We start from the raw sequence: 23,019 nt of genomic DNA on the forward strand, positions 1-23,019 counted from the left end.
TGCTGATAGCGGCTGAGTGTTGGCGTGCTTACGAGGAAAGGCAGCCTGAGATCCAAACCTACGTTAGGCCTTAAGGTCCTTCGCGTGAGCGATGCCCAGGTTACGACCCTCCATGTCCTCCAGCTCGTATTGAACCGTTCCGACTCGACCGATGACCTTCGCCTTCACGAACTTCCGATCCAATTTGGCATTGTACCGCTTTGCTGCATTGCTTAAGTTGAGGAGCCGCTTATACACGACATCTCCGACCTGAAATTCACGAGCTCGGGATCGCAAGTTGTAACTCCTTTCCTGTGTCTCTCTTGCCTGGAGGATTCGCCCCTGAACCTCTGCTCTCAGAATAGCAAGTTTATCCTGAGAACAGAACTCCAAGGTCGCATCAGGCAAGGCGTTCAGGCGTCGTAAAAGGGCGTAGGTACTCCCATGGGTGACCATGCTTTGCCCAAAAACGACGTGATAGGGTGAAGTCCCTATCGAGACGTGTTTCGCTGAACGCAAGGCACAGTTGATGGATGACAGCTTGTTATCCCAATCTCTTTGATCAGGACCGATATAAGCGCGTATAGCAGCCAACAGTGAGCGATTTACTCGCGGTGTAAATGTGTTGAATGCCATACTGGTTCAGAAGATCGTTGAAAGCCACGGATTTGAACTGTACCCCATTATCAGACGTGATCGACTCAGGGATTCCAAATACATGAAAGATTCTCTTCTCCAAGTATTCAGTCAGCACGTTTGCGGTAAACCGTTTAATCGGCTCCGCAAATGAAAACTTTGAGAGAGAATCGAGAACGACTATTGCTCCGATATTTCCGGCGCGAGATCTGGGGTATGGACCGATCAAATCGATATACAAACGTTGAAATACCCGATCGGAGATGAGCGCTTTTCCCATTAGAGGTTGGAACGTTTGGTTGAGAACTTTTGACGTCTTGCACGTTTCACAATTGCGGATATAGTCCTTGACCTGAGAAACCATTTTAGGCCAATAAAACCACACCCGCAGTCTACCCAAGGTTTTACCAACCCCCCCCATGTGCACTCAAAGGATGATCATGGGCACGGGTGATCACCTCCATCGTCAGCTCCTCTGGAATCCAAGTGAGGAGTGGTTATAGGAGATCAGGTCGATCATCGTGAGTAGCCGGTAACGACCTAGAGGGCAGAGCTATCCCAAAAATCTAAACAAATTGGCTAAATGGACCGTGAAGGTCTGCCCCCAAAGATTGAAGCTCCATCAAAGTGCTCGGTCGATACGTTCTTGCACGCCTCTGTGCTAGTCAGGCTCGGGAATGTGGGGGGGGGGGTCCTTTGAGCGCTTTGATCCCTCACGCTTCACTACTACCAAACAACGTGTCTATTCCGATGCGTGGGTCCGCACTGGATTCTACAATAGACGTTAATTAGAATTTCGCGACGGCCTATCGAATGATAAACAGAACGCGAACTAAAATTGGAAATTAGAAGAAAAACGGCTCGACAGCGCGCGTGGAGCCGTAAGTCTCCGGACCCGAGTGCCGCGATCAAGGAGGGGAAGATCCACGACGGATCACCGTCTCAATTATCGTCTCTTCCGCCTCAGATCTTGTATGAGGCACGGCCTCTGAGGTTCCCACCCTTCCTCGACATCCTCAGGCCAGTTAATCACTTTGAGGATGTCCCTTATATAGAAGTTCCGCGGGAGAAAGGAGGATACGAAAGAGAGGAAGTCCACAAACTACTATTAGATTATTTATGCATCGTTTGAGTAAATTTAATAACAAGTTATAACCAAGAAAATGAAAATAAACATAAACAATAGATAGAATTCAAAGAAGGAAAAGAAAATAAATAAAAAAAAAAGAAAATAAAAAATAAGAAAACAAAAAAGAAGATAAAAACAATAACTCACCCAGGACGTCAGTCCGAGCTTGGATTGAAGCTGGTGTACAAAATTCTAAAAAAAAATTTATAAAGAAAACAATTATATAAAAAATTAATTCATTCTTATCAATGTATGTTACTCTAACTTGATGATTCGTTCTTGGACACACTTGGCGTCCAGCAGGCGTATTGCGTAAATTCTTACAGAAACGATCAATATATTAGGCTAGAATCCGCACGTTTCTCAGCTGTGCAAAATCTGTCCTTTTCTATTAACGAAAATTTGTCCGGAATTTCACTAAAACGTTTGCAAATCACGATCAATCCCGTCACAACAAAGTAAAGCACTCCACCTTCGTCTGCTTGAATTTATTCAGAATAATTCCTTCCAACTGTCACTTTTTTTCTGCTTTTCTTCCCTCCCGTCTAGGCCGCTTTGCCTCTTTTTTTTCCTCTTCTGGCGCACCGCTTCAACACCTTCTCCCTTTTTTCTGCACCGCTCCACCACCTTCTTCTTTTCTTCTGCCGCTTCAGTACCTCTTCTTTTCTTCTGCCCTCCAGCAATTCTTCTTTTCTTCTGTCCTCCAGCCTCACTTCGCGGCTCTTCCCGGTGCTCCTCCAACCTTCCACACTTCCACCTTCCAAGAAAGCCAAACCAAAACTCCCCGTTCTTTTTTCCTGCACCGCTTCACTTCCCGCTACATAGCCTTTCTCACTCCTAGGAAATGTTGCGGCAACATGCGCATGCGCCTGCGGATGCGGCAAATCATTCGCCTCTTGTCAAGATCAATTCGCCCGAATGCATTCAATAATGTGCAATCTGCGGCGAGCATTAAGGCAATTGCACACTATTAAATGCATTGTTTAAGCAAATTAATTAAGAAAGAGCCGAATGAGATTCCGCTCCCGTCGCGCAGCCGCGGTCACTACAAACCTCTCTCTCTGGTGCGAGTACTCGGAAAAGGAACCCCGGTCATATATTCCGGCCACCTTTCGCAAGGGAGTGTTCCACGCGATTCGCAGCGCATTCGGGCACCAAGACGTCAAATCGGTTAGTCACCGAGAAATACTTCTGGCCCTCCATGAATAAGGACATCAACTCCTGGGCTAGAGAGTGCATCGCATGCCAAAAGTATACGGTCACCACTACCAAGCAGTTCCACACAATATACCTCGACATCATAGGCCCTTTGCGAGGCTCGCATGGTTACAGGTAGTGCCTTTCAATCATCGATAGTTTTACGCGGTGGCCTGAGGCAATACCTCTAAAGGACATTACGGCGTAATCTTGTGCCGAAGCCCTCTGTCGGGAGTGGATCCCTCGCTTTGGCGTCCCTGCAGTGATCATCACTGAATGAAATTTGAGTTCACCCTTTTCTCGGAGTTAGGCAAACTCCTGGGATTCAAATGCCAGTGAACTGCGGCTTACCACCCGCAATCCAATGGGATGCTAGAACGTTGGCGCTGGGTGCTGAAAGCCGCCATTATGGCTCGCAATGATCTATCCTGGACTCAGGTCTTACCTCTGGTCCTACTCGGCCTACGAACAACCCGCCGAGAGGAGTTTGCTGCCAGCCCCGCAGAGCTGGCATACGAGGAGAACCCACGACTCCCAAGTAATCCGCTCTTCGACAAGAGATCGGGTCTCACAGATTCGGGTTGCTGCACCTGCTGAAAGACAACCTTCGCCACATGAAAGCCACACCTCCGACATTAAACTCGTCCGCATCTGCCTGCGCGTCCAGGGAGCTGGACACGTGCACGCACGTCCTGGTAAGGACGGATGCTGTCCGGATGCCGCTGCAGCCTCCATATGAGGGCCCATACCGTGTTCTCGAGCGGGGAGAGCATTTCTCCCAGCTTGAAATCGGGGGACATATAAAGGCTGTCTCCTTATCCAAGCTGACGCCCGTTTGCACCGCAAATCAACGTTGCGTTCGCTTCGCCATATGGTGCAGAACGCAGTTCCGAGTTCGGTCGCTGAAACCCCTAGGTTTCATCTGGGCGCAGAGTGATGTGACACATCAGGGTTAACAACATTCGAATGTTGTTAACTCGATTGAATGACTGACGGTTTCGTCCAGGACAGAGGCAACACATCAGACGCTGCCTCACCTCTGCCCTGGGAGCAGCGTGACCGAAAGTGACGATCGATGGAAAATGCTCCCCTTAAATATAATCGCAAAAACATTGCCTCCTAGTGTACCGTTACGGTCTTGAATGAAGTGCTCTAACACACTTCAAGGCCCTGATCCAATATGGATTGTTGCGCCAACGATTATTATTATTATTATTATTTTCCATCGATCGTCACTTTCGGTGACGCTGAATATTATTAACTGAGAAGTCGGAAGTTAAGAATGTTAATCAGTCTATTGTTAAGTGTTAATTCAATTATGGGTGGTAAAGTTATTGTAGAGTCGGAAGTCGGTGTTTAAATAAGATAGCGGGGGTAGTGAAAAGTCTATGTCAAAAGGAAGAGAAGTGTGTGTAGAAAATTTAATTGAAAGATACTACATCAGCATGTTAATATGGTAAATAGAATTGAAAGATACTACACCATTGTGATACAGTGAGTCCATTGGCGCTTCGCGATTTTTTCACAAATTCATCAGTGACAATTGAAGATCTTTCACTGCTCTGCTTGACGGGAGTACGGCCATTTTCAAACTTCCTACATGAACTGGAGGTTTTCTTTCACAACGAGCTAGCGGGTGATTTCACACTTGTTAGATCGACATTTTCGCAAGAGATGCTACTCAGTTAAGGGTTTAGAACATACTAACCCCTAATTAGTTTCGTTTTGAAAGAAAGAAGTCCAACTATGCGGAAGCGTTACCAACATATCGAAAAAGTCGTCCTTTGTGGACGAACCTCGTACAATACTCCCACCATATTTCGAGGCAATAGATTTAAATATACCTGTTTGGTACTTTGTTTAATAATTCAGATATTTGAAAAATTAATCACTTTTTTATATTTATTGCATTAATTAACCAATATATTTACATATGAATTGACAGTGGGGGCTCTGGAAGATACACTTTCTTCAAAATTGGAAAATAGGAGTTTCACCAGAAAGTTCAACCGTAAGTTTCCGGACCCGACTGATGAATTGATATTTTCATGTCAAAAAGGCGTCCGCGCTCAAAAGGCTTCTGAAATCGCGACAAGATTGGGATATAAAAAGTAAGGGTACATATGTCAGATATATTTTAATATATTTTTAGGTTGGCAGAATAATACTTTGTTCTTTTTGGAATTGCGATTTTTGCAGCTTCATATTGGAATAAATTATTTTGTAAATGTTCGTATATTATAGGTATATCATTGGAAAGTTCTAACTCCGGTTAATACTTTGACGTTTTGTGTTGATTTACATTTTCCGCCTTGGTACTTTTCTAAGCCAAATTTACACCAAGAGAAGGCCATGGTGACTGTTTGGAAGTCTGATTTAATCAATCACAACCTCGTAAATTCAGGCGAAACTATAACAGCCGAGAAATACTGTCAGTAACTTGAAGGAATGCACCAATAACTTCGACAACAACGGCCGAAAATGGTCAATTGAAAAGGGTCAATTCTCCTTCACAGCGGCGTCCGCTCGGACGACGCACACCCCAGGCTACAGAAGTTAAACCAACTGGGCTATGAAACTTTGCCACATCTGTCATCTCCCATACTTGCTGAATTATCAACTAACAGCCACTTTTCCAATTATCTCGACAGTTTTTTGCAATAAGAAATATGCACTATATGTGTGTTAACGGTTCAAGAACGAAGTTATTTTTTTACCAACATAATAATATATAATACATAATAGACCCCCCGCCTTATTTTCACTAATGACGAAAATCACTGCTATGATGCAATCTAACAAAACTATCAAAGAGCGCTTTTGAGAAAAAAACTCAGTGTTTCAAATTATCAGCATTTTTAATTTCCATCAAATTCAAGCAGACTGAAAGGCCCGCGTTCTGTGACGTCACAACTCGATCCAAGAAACTTCAGTATCCCGGCAAATATTCTTTCGTACGTTGCTGCACAAATAACTCCACAAAAACTCTGCAGAAACTTTTTGGGCTGTTCCGAAAGGAGATTTTCGGAAGAAGTGGTTCGCCATCGTCCTCCAGAATCCAGTTTCTTTGGAATCAGGTTTAAATTGTGAGAATTATTTTAATGTTATCTTATATTTTTTTAAACTTTAACTTCAATCCTAATTGATAATATACGATTGCATTTGAATTTTGTATCACTATTATTCACTAGAGAAGAGATACCGCAGAATACTCAACGTGCCCAAGGTACGAATCCCGCTCAGTGCAAATCAGTTTCTTTTTGCGGCCTGTGAATCTTTCAGAAAGGTACGTTTTATTGTCGTTCAGGTAAAAATGCCAGAACTTGCTATATAGCTTATTAGCATTACTGCCGAAACGTAAAGTAACTTGAAGGATTGTTCATTCAGGCATCAATTTTCCACTTTCCTAGTACAAACTGAGTGATTACTTGAAAAGTAAGAAGTAACAAACAATAAACCGGAGATTTGAACTGCTCAAACGATGACGTCACCGCATTTTCTTTTCCCCCTTTTCAAAACTCAACTTTTAAACCATTAGAATTAACAAATGAGCGTTCCGAATTGATTTTTTTTTTTTTTTTTTTTTTTAACGGATATGGTAATTTAGCATTTTCTAACGCGGGGATTTAAATTTAATATTTGCTCTGCTGTTATACAATTTTGATGGCCTTAATAATTTTTGTGACTAAAATCACTTTGGAAAAATATGTGTGACATCAATGCCGACCATTTAAACCGTCCCGAACAAAAATTGCTGCTGTCTGCCTGGCTTTCGTCCCTCCAGATGCTCCGATTTCATTTGTATCCACCTTCGCCCACTCTATTTTCTCCGATTAATGATATCATTAATTATGAATTATCGATTTGTCAAAAATATCGTTACAATTTTGATTTTAGTAACATCTCCTTACCCGGTTTCGAACTCCTAAACAATATGTGTGATCGACCAGAGTTGGTTGGTAGTAGGCTGACATTTGTAGAGAACGGACGTGTCTACAAATTGATATTATTAATAAAAATAATTTAAAATTGAAATTAAATTAACTTTTATCAAGGATATAAAAAGATATTTATATTACTTAATTAATAATATATAATTTAAAACTTAATCGAAACTAATTTACTTTTGAGTTATTATCTAAGTTACTTTTCCTTAAAAAGTTTTGAAAAAACATTCGTTTTTTTTTGGCTTGGCGGGAATGAGCGGTGAGCCGCCGGCGGGTGGCGGGCCAGACCGGCCCCCCACCATAAGGTCTAGGGGCACTCGGATCGGTCGTGGAGTCCGCAACGAGGAGGATCCAGACTTGAAAATAGCCAAAGTGAGGATAGCCAATCTTGAAAGGAGAAATGGCGAGCTGGCGAAGACACTCGAAGATTTCAAAAAGCAAATGACAACATTGATAAAAAAAAATGAAAAGCTTACCGAGCAGCTAATGGCTGGGGAGGCGGGCCCGCCGTCTCCAAAGGTAGCCAGAAAAAAGGTTAAGCTATCTTCGACTACTTTTGCAATCATGGAAGAACCGGGCTGCCTTGAGGGCGAACAAGTTCTCGACAGCGAATCTGTCCGTATGGAGGACATAGAGAGCAGTAAAGCAGACGATACGAGAGTCGGCGACAACGGTGGCGAGGGAAATGTCCCAGAAGAGGATGCTAACCAGGCAAGTTGCAATAGTGAAGATGGAAAATTGGGTAAGTTTTTGGTCTATGTTTCCAAAAAATTAAAGAAAAAAAACAAAACTCAAGAAAAAATGTTAAATAATGTTAAAAATAATGCAAGTACCAGTGAAAATTTAAAAAATAATGCAAGTACGAGTGAAAATTTAAAAAATGGTCCGACTGGGGATACAATTAGCACTCGAAATAAAGAAAAGGGGGAAAGGGTGCCCCCCATTAATGTTTATAAATTAGGTGGTAGAGATTTAGCCACTCTACTTAATAGGAGCGCGAGGCTCTCAAATTTTGTTATTAAAAAGACGGGGACCGAGAGAGCCCAAGTCAAATGCAATAAAATTGCAGATTATAAAAAAGCACGGGAGGTCCTCGAGCGAGTGAAGGCTCCTCACTTCACCTACACTCCAAAGGAAGAGAAGGTGCAAACCTTCCTTCTGAAAGGCTTGGATGCGGAGGAAGAGCCCGACGAGGTGCTCAAAATGCTCCGGGAGACGGGAACTGAGGTTAAGTTCCTCTCAGTGTCACGGTTTAGTACGAGGAGGTCCGTTTTGGAAAAACAAATCCTGCCGCACTTCCTCGTGCAGATAAGCCCGGAGAGCCGGGGAAGCGATCTGATCGGCATCAGGTCGCTTAATTACCAGGCCATTCGTTTTGAGCGCCTGCTAAGGGGCGAAATAGTCCAGTGTCGAAGATGCCAGCGCTATGGTCACTCGGCAGTGAACTGTCAAATGACCTTACCATCTGTAAAGTGCGGGAAAGACCATACCGCAGCTGAATGTTCGCTGACTGAAGCAGATGGCAAGAAAAAAACTTTCTGTGTTAACTGCGGAAGCGGAGGGCATCCGGCTTCGTACCGTGGATGTCCTACATACCGCAATGTTAAGGTCACAAGGCAGCAAGCACCGAGATCGGCCCAAAAAACGAAGGTGTCAGCGGCGTTGAATGGTACCGTCCCTTCGGCACCAATCGTCTCGGGGATCCCATTTGCAGAAGTAGTTCGACAAGGGGGAGCTAAGAAGCCCCAACAAGATGCAAGTGGCGGGATGAACACTATTCTCAATAAAATACTAACCATGTGTGAAAACATGCAGCATACGCTACACGTACACAATACAAAAATAAATAGCATAACAGAATATTTACACAAACAGCATGCCCGCTGCTAGGTCTGAAGTCACAGCGGTACCACTGGATGGTCTCCGGATCATCGCGATTAATGTGAATTCCATCGTAGGAATCCATCGAAGAGCGGAGCTCCTTGATTTCGCTGCCAGACAACAGCCTGACATAGTCTTGATTTCAGAAACCCACCTCAATCCGAGGCATTCGATAACATTCAAGGATTTTGAATTCGTGAGGAACGATAGACGAAATTGTGATGGGGGAGGTGGTACCGGAATACTTGTGGGTCGCCATTATCGTTTCAGGCATATTATCATAATAGGCCTGAATTTGAAACCTTTGAGTGTATCGAAGTCTCATGTATTCTTTTTTCACTGCCTAGAGGAGGGAATTTATACATTCTGTCAGTCTATGCAGTGGGAAACAACCGAGCCAAGTTCAGGGAGGAATTCCATTCTCTGTTTACGATACTCGAACTGAATAGGCTGCATAATTACTATATTATAGCTGGCGACTTGAATGCTAAGCATACCTCGTGCCTAAACGCCACAAACAATCCCAGAGGGGTATTCCTCAAATCTTGGATAGAGCAATACCAGATAGAGTATAAATGCGAATTATATGGGTCAGAGAGTCCAACCTGGCCCAGGGCAAATTCCTATCTGGATTTGTGCATTGCTGACGCGCGCTTGAACTTTAATTTTAGGAATCCTCAACGGAAACTACAGACTCTTCCTTACGATAGCGATCATAACGCTATTCTTATTGAAGTTCTGTTTGATGGACGAAGAGTTCGCCTTCTGCCGATGGACAGTGGTGTCCACAGGCTGAACTTTAAACAAACAAATTGGAAGAAATTCCAAGAGAGGTTTATTCGGGGATATCGAGAGGAATGCCCACCTCTTGATGGGGAAAACGATAGTACAATTGCACCAGGTGACAGGAACTTGAGCAACGAGGAAATACTTCAGTATCTTCTCAAGCTGGAGAACTTGACGCTGGAAACAATTGAACAAGTCGTCCCTAAAAGTAAACCTCGCAATAATATGGAAGGATATGAAACTGCAGCCATAAAACGGTTGAAAAAAGTGAAAAGCCTTCTGCTCACTTGCGTCAACAAAATCTATCGGAGATATGGGGACTATCATCATCCCATATTGGTTGAGTTCAAATCACTTCTAAAGATCGCGCGGGATCTTATCCGTCAACATTACGTAAATGAAGTGAACTCCCAGTGGCGGGAGAAGTTAAAGGGTATTTCACCAAGCGATCCAGATTCCATGTTTACTAAGATAAATACGTTATTCCGGAAGAAGTCACGAATAACTGTGCCGAGAATTAAAGTCGGTGGCAGCGAGATACAACACCTTATTGACTCAGGTATAGACACGAATAGTGTAACTGCTGATGCGCAAGGCAATTACATCGTGATGGATGATGCTCTGAAACTCGAACTTATAGGGGAGCACTTTGAATCGGTGCATCGGCCCAGAACGGACTTAGAGCCAACGCGACTTTCGGAAATTGTAGAACGAGATGTCCACAATTTCAAATATAGCCTAAACGGCACCACAGTTCTCCAATTTAGCTCTGCGTTGCAGGCTGATCTCATACCGAGTGATAATCTGCTTGATTACTTTGTCTCATGTGTTGAGTTAACTTCCATATTCAGAAGAGTAAACAATAAGAGATCATCCGGTATGGATGGCATTCCCAACGTGGTCCTCAGGCATTTACCAGACATTGCCATTCGTAATTATTGCATTTTGTTCAATAATTTATTGAACAATTCCTTCTTTCCAGGACAATGGAAGAAAGCCCGAGTATTCCCGATTTTAAAGAGAGGGAAGGATTCATCCAGCCCTCAAAGCTACCGCCCAATCAGTTTGCTGCCTAACATCAGCAAGGTGTTTGAGGTTTTGGTATTGAAAGCCTTGAACGGGCATATCAAGAAGAAGGAATTATTGCCGAACGCGCAATTCGGATTTCGATCTGGACATTCGACAATACATGCAATAACGAAGGTAACGTCTGATATTTGCTGGCGGATCAACAATGGTGAGTGCATAGGCGCTTGCCTTATAGACATGGAGAAAGCCTTTGATACCGTCTGGTTGGATGGACTGATTTTCAGGCTCCTGAAGAATGAGTTTCCCAGTCACCTCGTAGCGATGATGTGTAGTATGCTGTATGGCAAGTGCTTTGTTATTACGGACGGAAATCTCACTACTAACAGAGAATTTCATGTTCTGAATGGATTACAGCAAGGGACAGTGACTGCGCCTACACTTTTTGCGGTATTTGCCGGCGAATTGCTCAATTCTTTCGATTTTAATAAATCTCCTAAAAGGTCGTTGGTTGCCTTTGCTGACGATCTGATAGCCTACACGGCGCACAAGAAGGTAACTGAGGTGCAAGTTGAACTTCAGAAGATGTTCAATGATATTAAGTTCTTCACGAACAGTTGGCGGATGAAAATCAATGCGCAAAAGTGTGAAACGATTCTGTTTCGAAATTCCTTGGCGTATGCCAGTAGGAACTTGAAAAGGAATTGGAGAGATTTCCACATTGTCGCGAACGAGGATAGTTCAGAGCGCATTCCTCATAAGAAGTGCGTTAGATACCTGGGTGTGCGTCTTGACGAGCGTCTCCAATTTAACGAGCACGTTAAAGTCGCGCTAGAAAGCGCTCGCAAGGCATTCATGTCTCTTCGAAGACTCTTTTATGCTCCACATCTTAGCCGGAAGGTTAAGATTATTTGCTATCTTACTCTGGTTAGACCGGTGCTTACCTACGGGTGTGCTATCTGGTTTAATTTGAGTGCTAGCCAAATGGAGAAAATAAGGATCTTTGAAAGGAAATGTCTGCGTGCTTGCACGGGGCTTAATAGGACTGCTTCGTCAAACTATGAGCACTATGTAACTAATGAAGTGATGTATGCAGCTGCTGCTGTGCCAAGAATCGATACAGTTATCGTCAGATTGATTCGGAATCATATAGTGCGATCTGCTTCGCATGGTGAAAACCCTTGGGTTTCGCAGCCGTTCTACCCAAATGATGGGTATTTCGAGAAAACTCTCACGACAGGCTTCATTCCTCCCGAAGCGTTCGTGTATCTTGACAGGAATGGTCTAATTCTTGATTCTGCCGGTGATCCGGTTATGTATCATATACATAGGCGGGCCACGGACAAAAGGATAGAATACCCCCCGAATTTGACAGTGGGGGCTCCGGGATTCGACTGGAGATACTCCAGAGCGAGAGCAATTGACATTAAGCGGGATGAAAAAGAGAAATCTTGATACTGGTGGCTGCGGGATGCCGGTTAGCGGTGGCCGTGTGCAGTCCTGCCATTTGTTTCTTGGTGGGGCTTTGTAAATATGTATACATTGAACGGGTGCTGATTTTGTCTCCAGTTGTAACTTATAAATACATACGTTATTATTCTTTGTTTTTTTTGTATGGATGTTATTTTAAAAAAAAAGAAAAAATGTGTAATATAAAATCTATAATTATGATAGTTTTAAGAACAATAATTTAAGTTAAAAATGTCTTTTCAAGCGATTAAATAATTATTATTACTTTTTATATTTCTTTATTTGCCACTAAGGCCAAGTGAATTCTGTCGGGTTTTTGACCATTTCCCGACAACTTATTGTAAAATTAGATTTTCATTTCTTACTGTTTCTCTTCTCTGTCTGTAAATCGTTATTCAAAAATTTTGAGAGCCCACAGTGGCCATTAGATTTAAGTTATTTTTGTTATTTTAAAAGATTGTTTTTTATTGTTCATTTTTCCAATCCATATACTATTGTTACCTATTTCTTAAAAATAAAAATGATTTTAAAAACGTAAAACCAGAGTTGGTTTTGCTTCAATGTCGATATTCCGTTTAAATATAGTTCCAACATCGCCTTTCAACATGTTATCATTTTCTCTGTGCTTTCAGCTCTCTTACAAATATACATTGTTTACACGACCTTACCAACTCTACAACCTACTGCTAGCATCCAAGTCAGCTAAACTATTTGATTTTTTATTGGTTGGCTATTGGTAATACTACTGTATAATTTTCCAAACTGATCAATTAGTATCAACTTTCGTGCAATTTCGTCACTTTCACCTTCCTAAACTCTGTATAAACATCAGCAGTGTGGATTAAGAATTTTAATTTATAGAATTCAGCCCCCGTGCCGCCATGCGAAAGAAATAGTAAATATAATAAATAAATATTCCCATTAGTATTATTTTATTTACGAAATTATTTATTTTTTATATGCAAATATACATAAAAAATAAATAATTTCGTAAATAAAATATTTTTTTTTAAATTTTCTTAATTCTTTAAAAAGTGAACAACATGATATTAATATATACTACATAACAAAATAAAAAAAATATATCTAAAAGAATAATGGTGCAATTAATAATAATAAAAAACAAAATAGTTCGTTTGCGTATTTTAGAAAACTACAAGCTTTTCAGAAATGCAAAATATTTTTTACAAAATACAATTCAGATTTTAATTATTCTATCTAACTTTGTTGATAACCGCATCTTAAAAATTTTCGCGTGAAAGATAGGCTTTTACCAAACACTTTTCAATCAATAATAACCCCAAACCAGACAATCAATCTTGTTCGGCTCTATGTGATTGGTTGCGCTATTCTGTTATCTCTGTTTTGTTTTTTTTTGTTTTTAAAATCATTTTTATTTTTAAGAAATAGGTAACAATAATATGTAGATTGGAAAAATGAACAATAAAAAAACAATCTTTGAAAATAACAAAAATAACTTAAATCTAATGGCCACTATGGGCTCTCAAAGCTTTCGAATAACGATTTACAGGCAAAGAAGAGAAACACTAAGAAATAAAAATCTAATTTTACAATAAGTTGTCGGGAAATGGTCAAAAACCCGACAGAATTCACTTGGCCTTAGTGGCAAATAAAGAAATATAAAAGTAATAATAAATGTTTGATCGCTTCAAAAGATACTTTTAACATAAATTATTGTTCTTAAAACTATCATAATTATTTTATATTATATACTTTTTCTTTTTTTTTACAATAACATCCATAGGGAGAAATGGTAATAATAACAGTTGTAATATTTACAAAGAAACAACAAAGAATAATAACGTATGTATGTATAAGTTACAACTGGAGGCAAAATCAGCACCCGTTCAATATGTACATATTTACAAAGCCCCACCAAGAAACAAATGGCAAAACTGAACACGGCCACCGCTAACCGGCATCCCGCAGCCACCAGTACCGGGATTTCTCTTTTTCATCCCGCTTAATATCAATTGCTCTCGCTCTGGAGTATCTCCAGTCGAATCCCGGAGCCCCCATTGTAAAATTCGGGGGTATTCTATCCTTTTGTCCATGGCTCGTCTATGTATATGATACACAACCGGATCACCGGAAGAATCAAGAATTAGACCATTCCTGTCAAGATACACGAACGCTTTGGGAGGAATGAAGCCTGTCGTGAGAGTTTTCTCAAAATACCCATAACTTGGGTAGAACGGCTGCGAAACCCAAGGGTTCTCACCATGCGAAACAGATCGCACTATATGATTCTGAATCAATCTGACGATAACTGTGTCGATTCTTGGCACAGCAGCAGCTGCATACATCACTTCATTAGTTACATAGTGCTCATAGTTTGACGAAGCAGTCCTGTTAAGCTCCGTGCAAGCACGCAAACATTTCCTTTCAAAGATCCTTACTTGCTCCATTTGGCTAGCCCTCAAATCAGACCAGATAGCACACCCGTAGGTGAGCACCCATCTAACCGAAGTAAGATAGCAAATAATCTTAACCTTCCGGCTAAAATGTGGAGCATAAAAAAGTCTTCGAAGAGACATGAATGCCCTGCAAGCGCTTTCTCGCGCGATTTTAACGTGCTCGTTAAATTGGGGACGCTCTTCAAGCCGCACACCCAGGTATCTAACGCACTTCTTATGAGGAATGCGCTCAGAACTATCCTCGTTCGCGACAATGTGGAAATCTCTCCAATTCCTTTTCAAGTTCCTACTGGCCGCCAAGGAATTTTCATCCGCCAACTGTTCGTGAAGAACTTAATATCATTGAACATCTTCTGAAGTTCAACCTGCACCTCAGTTACCTTCTTGTGTGTCGTGTACGCTATCAGATCGTCAGCAAAAGCAACCAACGACCTTTTAGGAGATTTATTAAAATCGAAAGAGTTTAGTAATTCGCCGGCAAATACCGCAAAAAGTGTAGGCGCAGTTACTGTCCCTTGCTGTAATCCATTGAGAACATTAAATTCTCTGCTAGTAGTGAGATTTCCGTCCGTATTAACAAAGCACTTGCCATACAGCATACTACACATCATCGCTATGAGACGTTACCTTCGTTATTGCATGTATTGTCGAATGTCCAGATCAAAATCCGAATTGAGTGTTCGGCAATAATTCCTTCTTCTTGATATGCCCAAGGCTTTCAATACCAAAACCTCAAATACATTGCTGATGTTAGGCAGCAAACTGATTGGGCGGTAGCTTTGAGGGCTGGATGAATCCTTTCCTCTCTTTTAAATCGGGAATATTCGGGCTTTCTTCCATTGTCCTGGAAAGAAAGAATTGTTCAATAAATTATTGAACAAAATGCAATAATTACAAATGGCAATGTCTGGTAAGTGCCTGAGGACCACGTTGGGAATGCCATCCATACCGGATGATCTCTTATTGTTTACTCTTCTAAATATGGAAGTTAACTCTACACATGAGACAAAGTAATCAAGCAGATTATCACTCGGTATGAGATCAGCCTGCAACACAAAGCTAAACTGGAGAACTGTTGTGCCGTTCAGGCTGTAAGTCCGTTCCGGGCCGATGCACCGATTCAAAGTGTTCCCCTATAAGTTCGAGTTTCAGAGCATCATCCTTCTTTTTCTTCAGCCTTTGTCCCGTTCACAAGCGAGGTCGGCTCGTCGTGATCGGCTTCGCCATTTGGCTCTATCGAATGCCTGATCTGGGTGCAATCTCGAGGCTTTCAAATCCCCATCCAGCGTATCAAGCCACCGTTGCTTAGGTCTGCCTTTTGGTCGTTTACCATCGACTTCGATGTTCAGACCAATCTTTGCAAGCGAATTCTCGTTTGCACGAATTGCGTGACCATACCATCGAAGACGCCTCTCTCGCAACTTTTCCACGATCGGTGCAACCCCATAACGATCGCGGATGTCCTCATTTCGGATGTGATCTAAACGTGTAACGCCACTAGTCCAACGTAGCATCTTCGTCTCCATTACCGCGAGACGCCGTTCATTGCCTTTTATGGTCGGCCAACACTCAGAATCATAGAGAGCGACTGGACGGACGACATTGCGGTAAATTTTAGATTTGAGACGTTCGTTGATACGTCGATCACAAAGGACACCAGCTGTGGAACGCCACTTCATCCAGGTTGCGTTAATGCGTGAAGCAATTTCATAACGCAGCTCTCCATTGGCTGATAGCGTTGACCCGAGGAATTTAAATCGTTCAGTTCTAGGCAGATCACTGCCGCTAACAATGATTGTGCCTGTTTCATGGGGATCGGTCGTAAAAAATTCAGTTTTGTTTAAATTCAATCTGAGACCGTGTTGCATGAGGCGATCATTCCATTTTTGAACAAGTTGCTCGAGATCATTTTTGCTATCAGATGCTAGGAAAACATCATCTGCATAAAGCAGTGTGTAGGGCGCTGGACGTTGGATATCCCGTGTGACGGTGTCCACAACAAGGACAAAGAGGAGTGGTGAGAGGGCACTTCCTTGATGAACTCCAATAGAGATACGAAGCGGTTTTGATACACCCGCCATACTTCGAACTTTACTTTTCGGATCGTGGTAGAGCAATTGAACCCAGCGCACGAGTTCTTCTGGCACGAAGTGTTGTCGTAAAGCATACCAGATGAGTTCGTGTGGTACACGGTCAAACGCTTTCTCTAGATCCAGAAAGGCAACGTAAAGAGGGCGATGCTTCTCACGGTGTTTCTCCATGAGTAACCGCGCAGCGTGTATTGCGTCAGTAGTTCCGCAGTTCTTGACAAATCCGGGTTATCAAGAATGCGTTCAAAAATCTTCATGGTATGGGAAAGTAACCGGATCGGACGGTAATTTGAACATTCTGCTGGGCTACCTTTCTTTTTCCATATTGGAACAGTGGTACTTTCTTGCCAGTCAGATGGTGTTCTTCCTTCCTGAATAACCCGGTTAAAGAATTCACTGAGCCACAGTGTTGGGTCCCAGCTCTTCGCTTTCCAGAGCTCAGATGCGATGTCGTCAGGTCCTGTTGCTTTCCCCGATTTCATTTGTTTTATTGCCTCCTCGACTTCAGTTGCCTGACTGGTGGAACTGCTCCAAATGTCGGCAATGATTGTGGAAGTGGAGGATGAGCAAATTCTTCAGTTGAAATCTGCTCGAAGTATTCTCGCCATCTATCCGTTGCGGCTCGACGGTTGGTAAGCAAAGTACCGTTCTTGTCATTAACACAACAGAAGTGTTCGATATCCTTTGTGCATTCATCACGGCTTTTAGCAAGTCGATACAGATCCCTCTCGCCATCCTGAGTGTCCAGTTTATCGTAAAGATTTTTGAAATGGTTCGCTCGGGTGACAGCGACCGCTTTCTTTGCTTCCCGGTTGGGATTCTTATAAATTTGCCAATTAGCAGGCGTTTTATCGTCGAGAAATTTGTGATAGAGGCGTTTCTTTTCACGGACCTTCATTTCAACATCATCATTCCAAAACCAAGTATCTCGGTTGATGTACCGCTTACTTGGTGACCCCGAGGGTTGCAGAGGCCGCTTTGTGGATCGTGTCTTTCATTTGGTTCCATGATTCTTCCACATTCGTAATGGTTGGCAATCGTATGAGTGAGACCGTTTCTTCCTTCTTCTCACCAAATCGCCACCATTTAATGCGCGGCGGGCCAGTGCGTTCCTCACGCCGTTTTATCGGTGGCTTAATTCGCAGGACGGCAATCAACGGCCGATGTTGAGGTGCGATGGTCTCATAGGGAACGACTTTGCAATCAGTGACAGTGGTAAAATGTTGGCGTCTTATGAGAATATAGTCGATTTGCGTTTTATTGTTCCCACTATAAAATGTGGGAAGATGAGACAATCGTTTGATGAACCATCTATTCATAAGTACAAGGTCATGGGTGTCCGCAAAATCGATTATACGCTCGCCACCTTCATTGCGCGCTCCGAACCCCTTTCCCCCGTGGCACCTGTTACCGTCTGCCTTTTCACCCACATGACCATTAAGGTCGCCGGCAATGATTATGTAATCGTCAGCAGGCACGTGACAAGTCTTCATCGAGAAGTTGCCAGAAGGCATCTTTCTCGGCATCTGGTCGGCCTGTCTGTGGTGCATACGCGGTGAAGAAGTGAATAGTGCGATCAGCTGATATAATGGTGAGCTTCATCAGCCGATCATCAAATCGTTCGACTTCTTTAATGGCATCACGGAAACCCTCTGAGATGGCAATGCCAACACCATATTGAGTGTGTGGGTGACCAAAATAGAGAAGTTTGTAGCGATTTTTACCGCGTTCGCGTTCAATGACGCAGCTTTTGGAACCAGACCATCGGGTTTCTTGCAGAGCGCAGATGTCAATGCACCTTTTCCGAAGGGCTCTTGCGAGTTCCTCGGTCTTTCCAGTAAGGGTACCAATATTTAGCGTGCAGACACGTATTTGTTTTGTTCGTTGTGTGCGGACTAACTTGCTTACGTCCTGACGCCGTCCATGCGTCAAGAACCCTTGCCCATTTCTCGACAGGACCGGGGCCCGTCCTGCCGCGTCGACTGAGGTGGACGCCCTAGCATTTCTCCGAGGCCTTGACTTAATCCGATCATCATGTTTGTAATGACATTCTATGCATTTTCTTGGTCGACCTGTCGCGGGGCCTGCCACCAAGAGAGATCAGGTAGGATTTAGCATAGTAGAATAACTCCAACTATACTCTATTTATCTCTTTCCCTGATCTCAGCATTTTATTTTTGCTTTACTGAGGATAGTACAGAGTACGTTGCCTCAAACCCTCCTCCTTTACCTGGGCTTGGGACCAGGATACTATGTTAATAGTATGTAATTCCCTTGCGCATCAGCAGTTACACTATTGGTGTCTATACCTGAGTCAATGTTGTATCTCGCTGCCACCGATTTTAATTCTCGGCGCAGTTACTCGTGACTTCTTCCGGAATAACGTATTTGTCTTAGTAAACATGGAATCTGGATCGCTTGGTGAAATACCGTTTAACTTCTCCCGCCATTGGGAGTTCACTTCATTTGCGCAATGTTGACGGATAAGATCCCGCGCGATATTTAGAAGTGATTTGAAATCAACCAATATGGAATGATGATAGTCCCCATATCTCCGATAGATTTTGTTGACGCGAGTGGGCAGAAGACTTTCCACTTTTTTCAACCGTTTTATGGCTGCAGTTTCATATCCTTCCATATTATTGCAAGGTTTAATCTTAGGGATGACTTGTTCAATTGTTTCCAGCGTCAAGTTCTCCAGCTTGAGAAGATACTCAAGTATTTCCTCGGTGCTCAAGTTCCTGTCACCTGGTGCAATTTTACTATCATTTTCCCCATCAAGAGGTGGGCATTCCTCTCGATATCCCCGAATAAACCTCTCTTGGAATTTCTTCCAATCTGTTTAAAGTTCAGCATGTGGACGCCACTGTCCATCGGCAGAAGGCGAACTCTTCGTCCATTAAACAGAACTTCAATAAGAATAGCGTTATGGTCGCCATCGTAAGGAAGAGTCGGTAGTTTCCGTTGAGGATTCCTAAAATTAAAGTTCAAGCGCGCGTCAGCAATGCACAAATCCAGATAGGAATTTGCCCTGGGACAGGTTGGACTCTCTGACCCATATTCTTCTTCTTTTTCTTCAGCCTTTGTCCCGTTCACAAGCGGGGTCGGCTCGTCGTGATCGGCTTCGCCATTTGGCTCTATCGAATGCCTGATCTGGGTGCAATCTCGAGGCTTTCAAATCCCCATCCAGCGTATCAAGCCACCGTTGCTTAGGTCTGCCTTTTAGTCGTTTACCATCGACTTCGATGTTCAGACCAATCTTTGCAAGTGAATTCTCGTTTGCACGAATTGCGTGACCATACCATCGAAGACGCCTCTCTCGCAACTTTTCCACGATCGGTGCAACCCCATAACGATCGCGGATGTCCTCATTTCGGATGTGATCTAAACGTGTGACGCCACTAGTCCAACGTAGCATCTTCGTCTCCATTACCGCAAGACGCCGTTCATTGTCTTTTATGGTTGGCCAACACTCAGAACCATAGACAGCGACTGGACGGACGACATTGCGGTAAATTTTAGATTTGAGACGTTCGTTGATACGTCGATCACAAAGGACACCAGCTGTGGAACGCCACTTCATCCAGGTTGCGTTAATGCGTGAAGCAATTTCACAACGCAGCTCTCCATTGGTTGATAGCGTTGACCCGAGGTATTTAAATCCCCCATCCCAATTTCGTCTATCATTCCTCACGAATTCAAAATCCTTGAATGTTATCGAATGCCTCGGACTGAGGTAGGTTTCAGAAATCAAGACAATGTCAGGCTGTTGCCTGGCAGCAAAATCAAAACTAAAACCGATCTCCTCGTACTAAAGTGTGACACTGAGAGGAACTTGACCTCAGTTCCCGTCTCCCGGAGCATTTTTGACACCTCATCGGGCTCTTCCTCCGCAGCCAAGCCGTTCAGAAGGAAGGTTTGCACCTTCTCTTCCTTTGGAGTGTAGGTGAAGTGAGGAGCTTTCACTCGCTCGAGAACCTCCCGTGCTTTTTTGTAATCTGCAATTTTGTTACATTCGACTTGAACTCTCTCGGCCCCCGTCTTTTTAATAACAAAATTCGAGAGCCCCGCACTCCCATTAAGTAGAGTGACTAAATCTCTACCACCTAATTCATAAACATTAATGGGGGGCACCCTTTCCCCCTTTTCTTTATTTCGGGTGCTACTTGCATCCCCGGTCCGAGCATTTTTTAAATTTTCACTCGTACTTGCATTATTTTTTACATTAGTTAACATTTTTTATTCAATTTTGTCTTTCTTCTTTAATTTTTTAGAAACATAGAGCAAAAACTCACCCAGTTTTCCCTCTTCACTACTAAAACTTGCTTGGTAACACCCTCTTCTGGGACATTTCCATCGCCACCGTTGTCGCTGTCTCTCGTATCATCAGCTTTATTGTTTTCTATGTCCTCCATACGGACAGATTCGCTGTCGAGAACTTGTTCGCCCTCAAGGCAGCCCGGTTCGTCCATGGCTGCAGAAGTAGTCGAAGAAAGCTTCACTTTTTTCCTTTGGAGACGGCGGGCCCGCCTCCTCAGCAATTAGCTGCTCCGTAAGCTTTCCATTTTTCTTTATCAATATTGTCATTTGATTTTTCAAATTTACGAGTGTCTTCGCCAGCTCGTCATTTCTTCTTTCAAGATTGGCTATCCTTACTTTGGCTCTTTTCAAGTCTGGATCCTCCTCGTTGCGGACTCCACGACCGATCCGAGTGCCCCTAGGCCTTATGGTGGGGGGCCGGTCTGGTCCGCCACTGAATGCACCATCCACGTACCATTAGGCCGCATCATCATTAGTTCAACTTTGGACGTGCAAGGTATTGAGATGAGAATTTAAGATATTTTTGTATGTTAACATTTCGCAGTATAGGCTATAATATAACGATTCTACAAAGTTTTACTGAAATCGCGCTATTACCAACCAAGCTATAATAGGTCAAATTTGTCGCTTCTGTGCAAATTTACTGCAATCTTCTTATTTAGCCTTTGTCCCGTTTACGTGATGGGTAGCGCCATTTTGTGTGATCACTTCAGTTTTGGACAAGTGGCTCGAGATAAGTTTTGCTATTAGATGCTAGAAAAACATCATCTGCATAAAGCATTGTACAGGGTGGTGGAAATTAGATGTCCTGTTTGACAGTATTCATAGCAAGAACAAAGGGGAGTAATGAGAGGGCGCTTCCTTGATGAACACCGAAAGAGACACGAAGCGGTTCTGATATACTCTCTACACTTCGAACTTTACTTTTCGGATCGTGATAAAGCACAAGTTCTTCTGGTGCTAGGTGTTTCCACAGAGCTAACCAGATGAGTTCATGCGGCACACGGTCACACGTCTTCTCTAGATTCAGCAATGCAATGTAGAGAGACCGATATTTCTTCATGAGTAACCGTGCAGCGTGTATTGCGCCAAAAGTTCCGTAGTTCCTGACAAACCTGACTTGATTCACGGTTATTTGATCGATATCGCGAATACGGTTGTCAAGAATGCATTCAAAAATCTTTATGGTACGCGACAGCAACCAGATCGGACAGTAATAAGCACATTTTGCTGGGCCATCTTTTTTTCCATATCGGAACTGAGCTGCTTTCTTGCCAGTCAGACGGTGCTCTGCCTTGTTCAACAACCCGATTGAAGAACTCACTGAGCCACAGGGTCCTGTTGCTTTTCCAAATTTCATTCGTTTTATTGAATTTTTCCATTGGAATCTGCCCGAAGAATTCTCGCCATCTATTCGTTGAGGTTCGTGGCTAATCAAAGTACCGTTCTTATCATCAACAGAACAGAGTGTTCGATGTCCTGTGTATATTGGTTACGGCTTGTGACAAGTCGATATAGATCTCTCTCGGCAGTCCGAATGTCCAATTTATCGTAAACATCTTTCTAATGGACCGTTCGGGTAATACTGATCGCTTTTTTAACTTCCCGATTGGCATTCTTCTAAATTTGCCAATTGTCCAACGTTTTACCGTCAAGAAAGTTTTGGTATATGCATTTCTCTTCACGGAACTGCATTTAAATATTGTCATCTAAAAGCCAAGTATTTCGGCTGATGAACCGGGTGCCTGGTTTGGTGATCCCTGAGAGTTACATATGCTAATTGATGGATCGTGTCTTTACCTTAATGATTGGTAATCGCGTAAGTGAAATCATTTCTTCTTTCTTCTCACGAAATTGCGACCATTTAATCTGCGGCGGGCCAGTGCGTTTCTCGCGGTGTTGTATCGATGGCTTAATTTGCAAGACGGCAATCAACGGCCGATGTTGCGGAGCGATGGTCTCATAGAGAACGGCTTTGCAAGCAGCGACGGTGGCTAAATGTCGGCGTCTAATGAAACTATAGTCGATTTGCGTTTTATTCCACTATAGAATGTAAGAAGAGGAGACAATCATTTGATGAACCATGTATTCACAAGTGTAAAGTCATGGGTGTCAGCAAA

General features: G+C 42.9%; 1 protein-coding gene across 5 annotated transcripts in view; it reads left to right on the forward strand.

The window, feature by feature from the left end:
- Positions 1 to 23,019, forward strand: part of LOC119648202 — a 203,641-nt gene that overhangs the window by 166,427 nt on the left and 14,195 nt on the right. For 4 of the 5 annotated variants that reach the window (XM_038049802.1, XM_038049801.1, XM_038049803.1 and 1 more), the window contains 3 exons: positions 4,887 to 5,052; positions 5,821 to 6,027; positions 6,133 to 6,227. In XM_038049802.1, coding sequence (XP_037905730.1) covers positions 4,887 to 5,052; positions 5,821 to 6,027; positions 6,133 to 6,214 — 455 coding nt within the window. In that variant the 3' untranslated portion in view covers positions 6,215 to 6,227. The remainder of the gene's footprint in view (positions 1 to 4,886; positions 5,053 to 5,820; positions 6,028 to 6,132; positions 6,228 to 23,019) is intronic. The other variant, XM_038049800.1, reaches the window with a different exon arrangement.

Source organism: Hermetia illucens, chromosome 2, assembly GCF_905115235.1.
Source record: "Hermetia illucens chromosome 2, iHerIll2.2.curated.20191125, whole genome shotgun sequence".
NCBI lineage: Eukaryota > Metazoa > Arthropoda > Insecta > Diptera > Stratiomyidae > Hermetia > Hermetia illucens.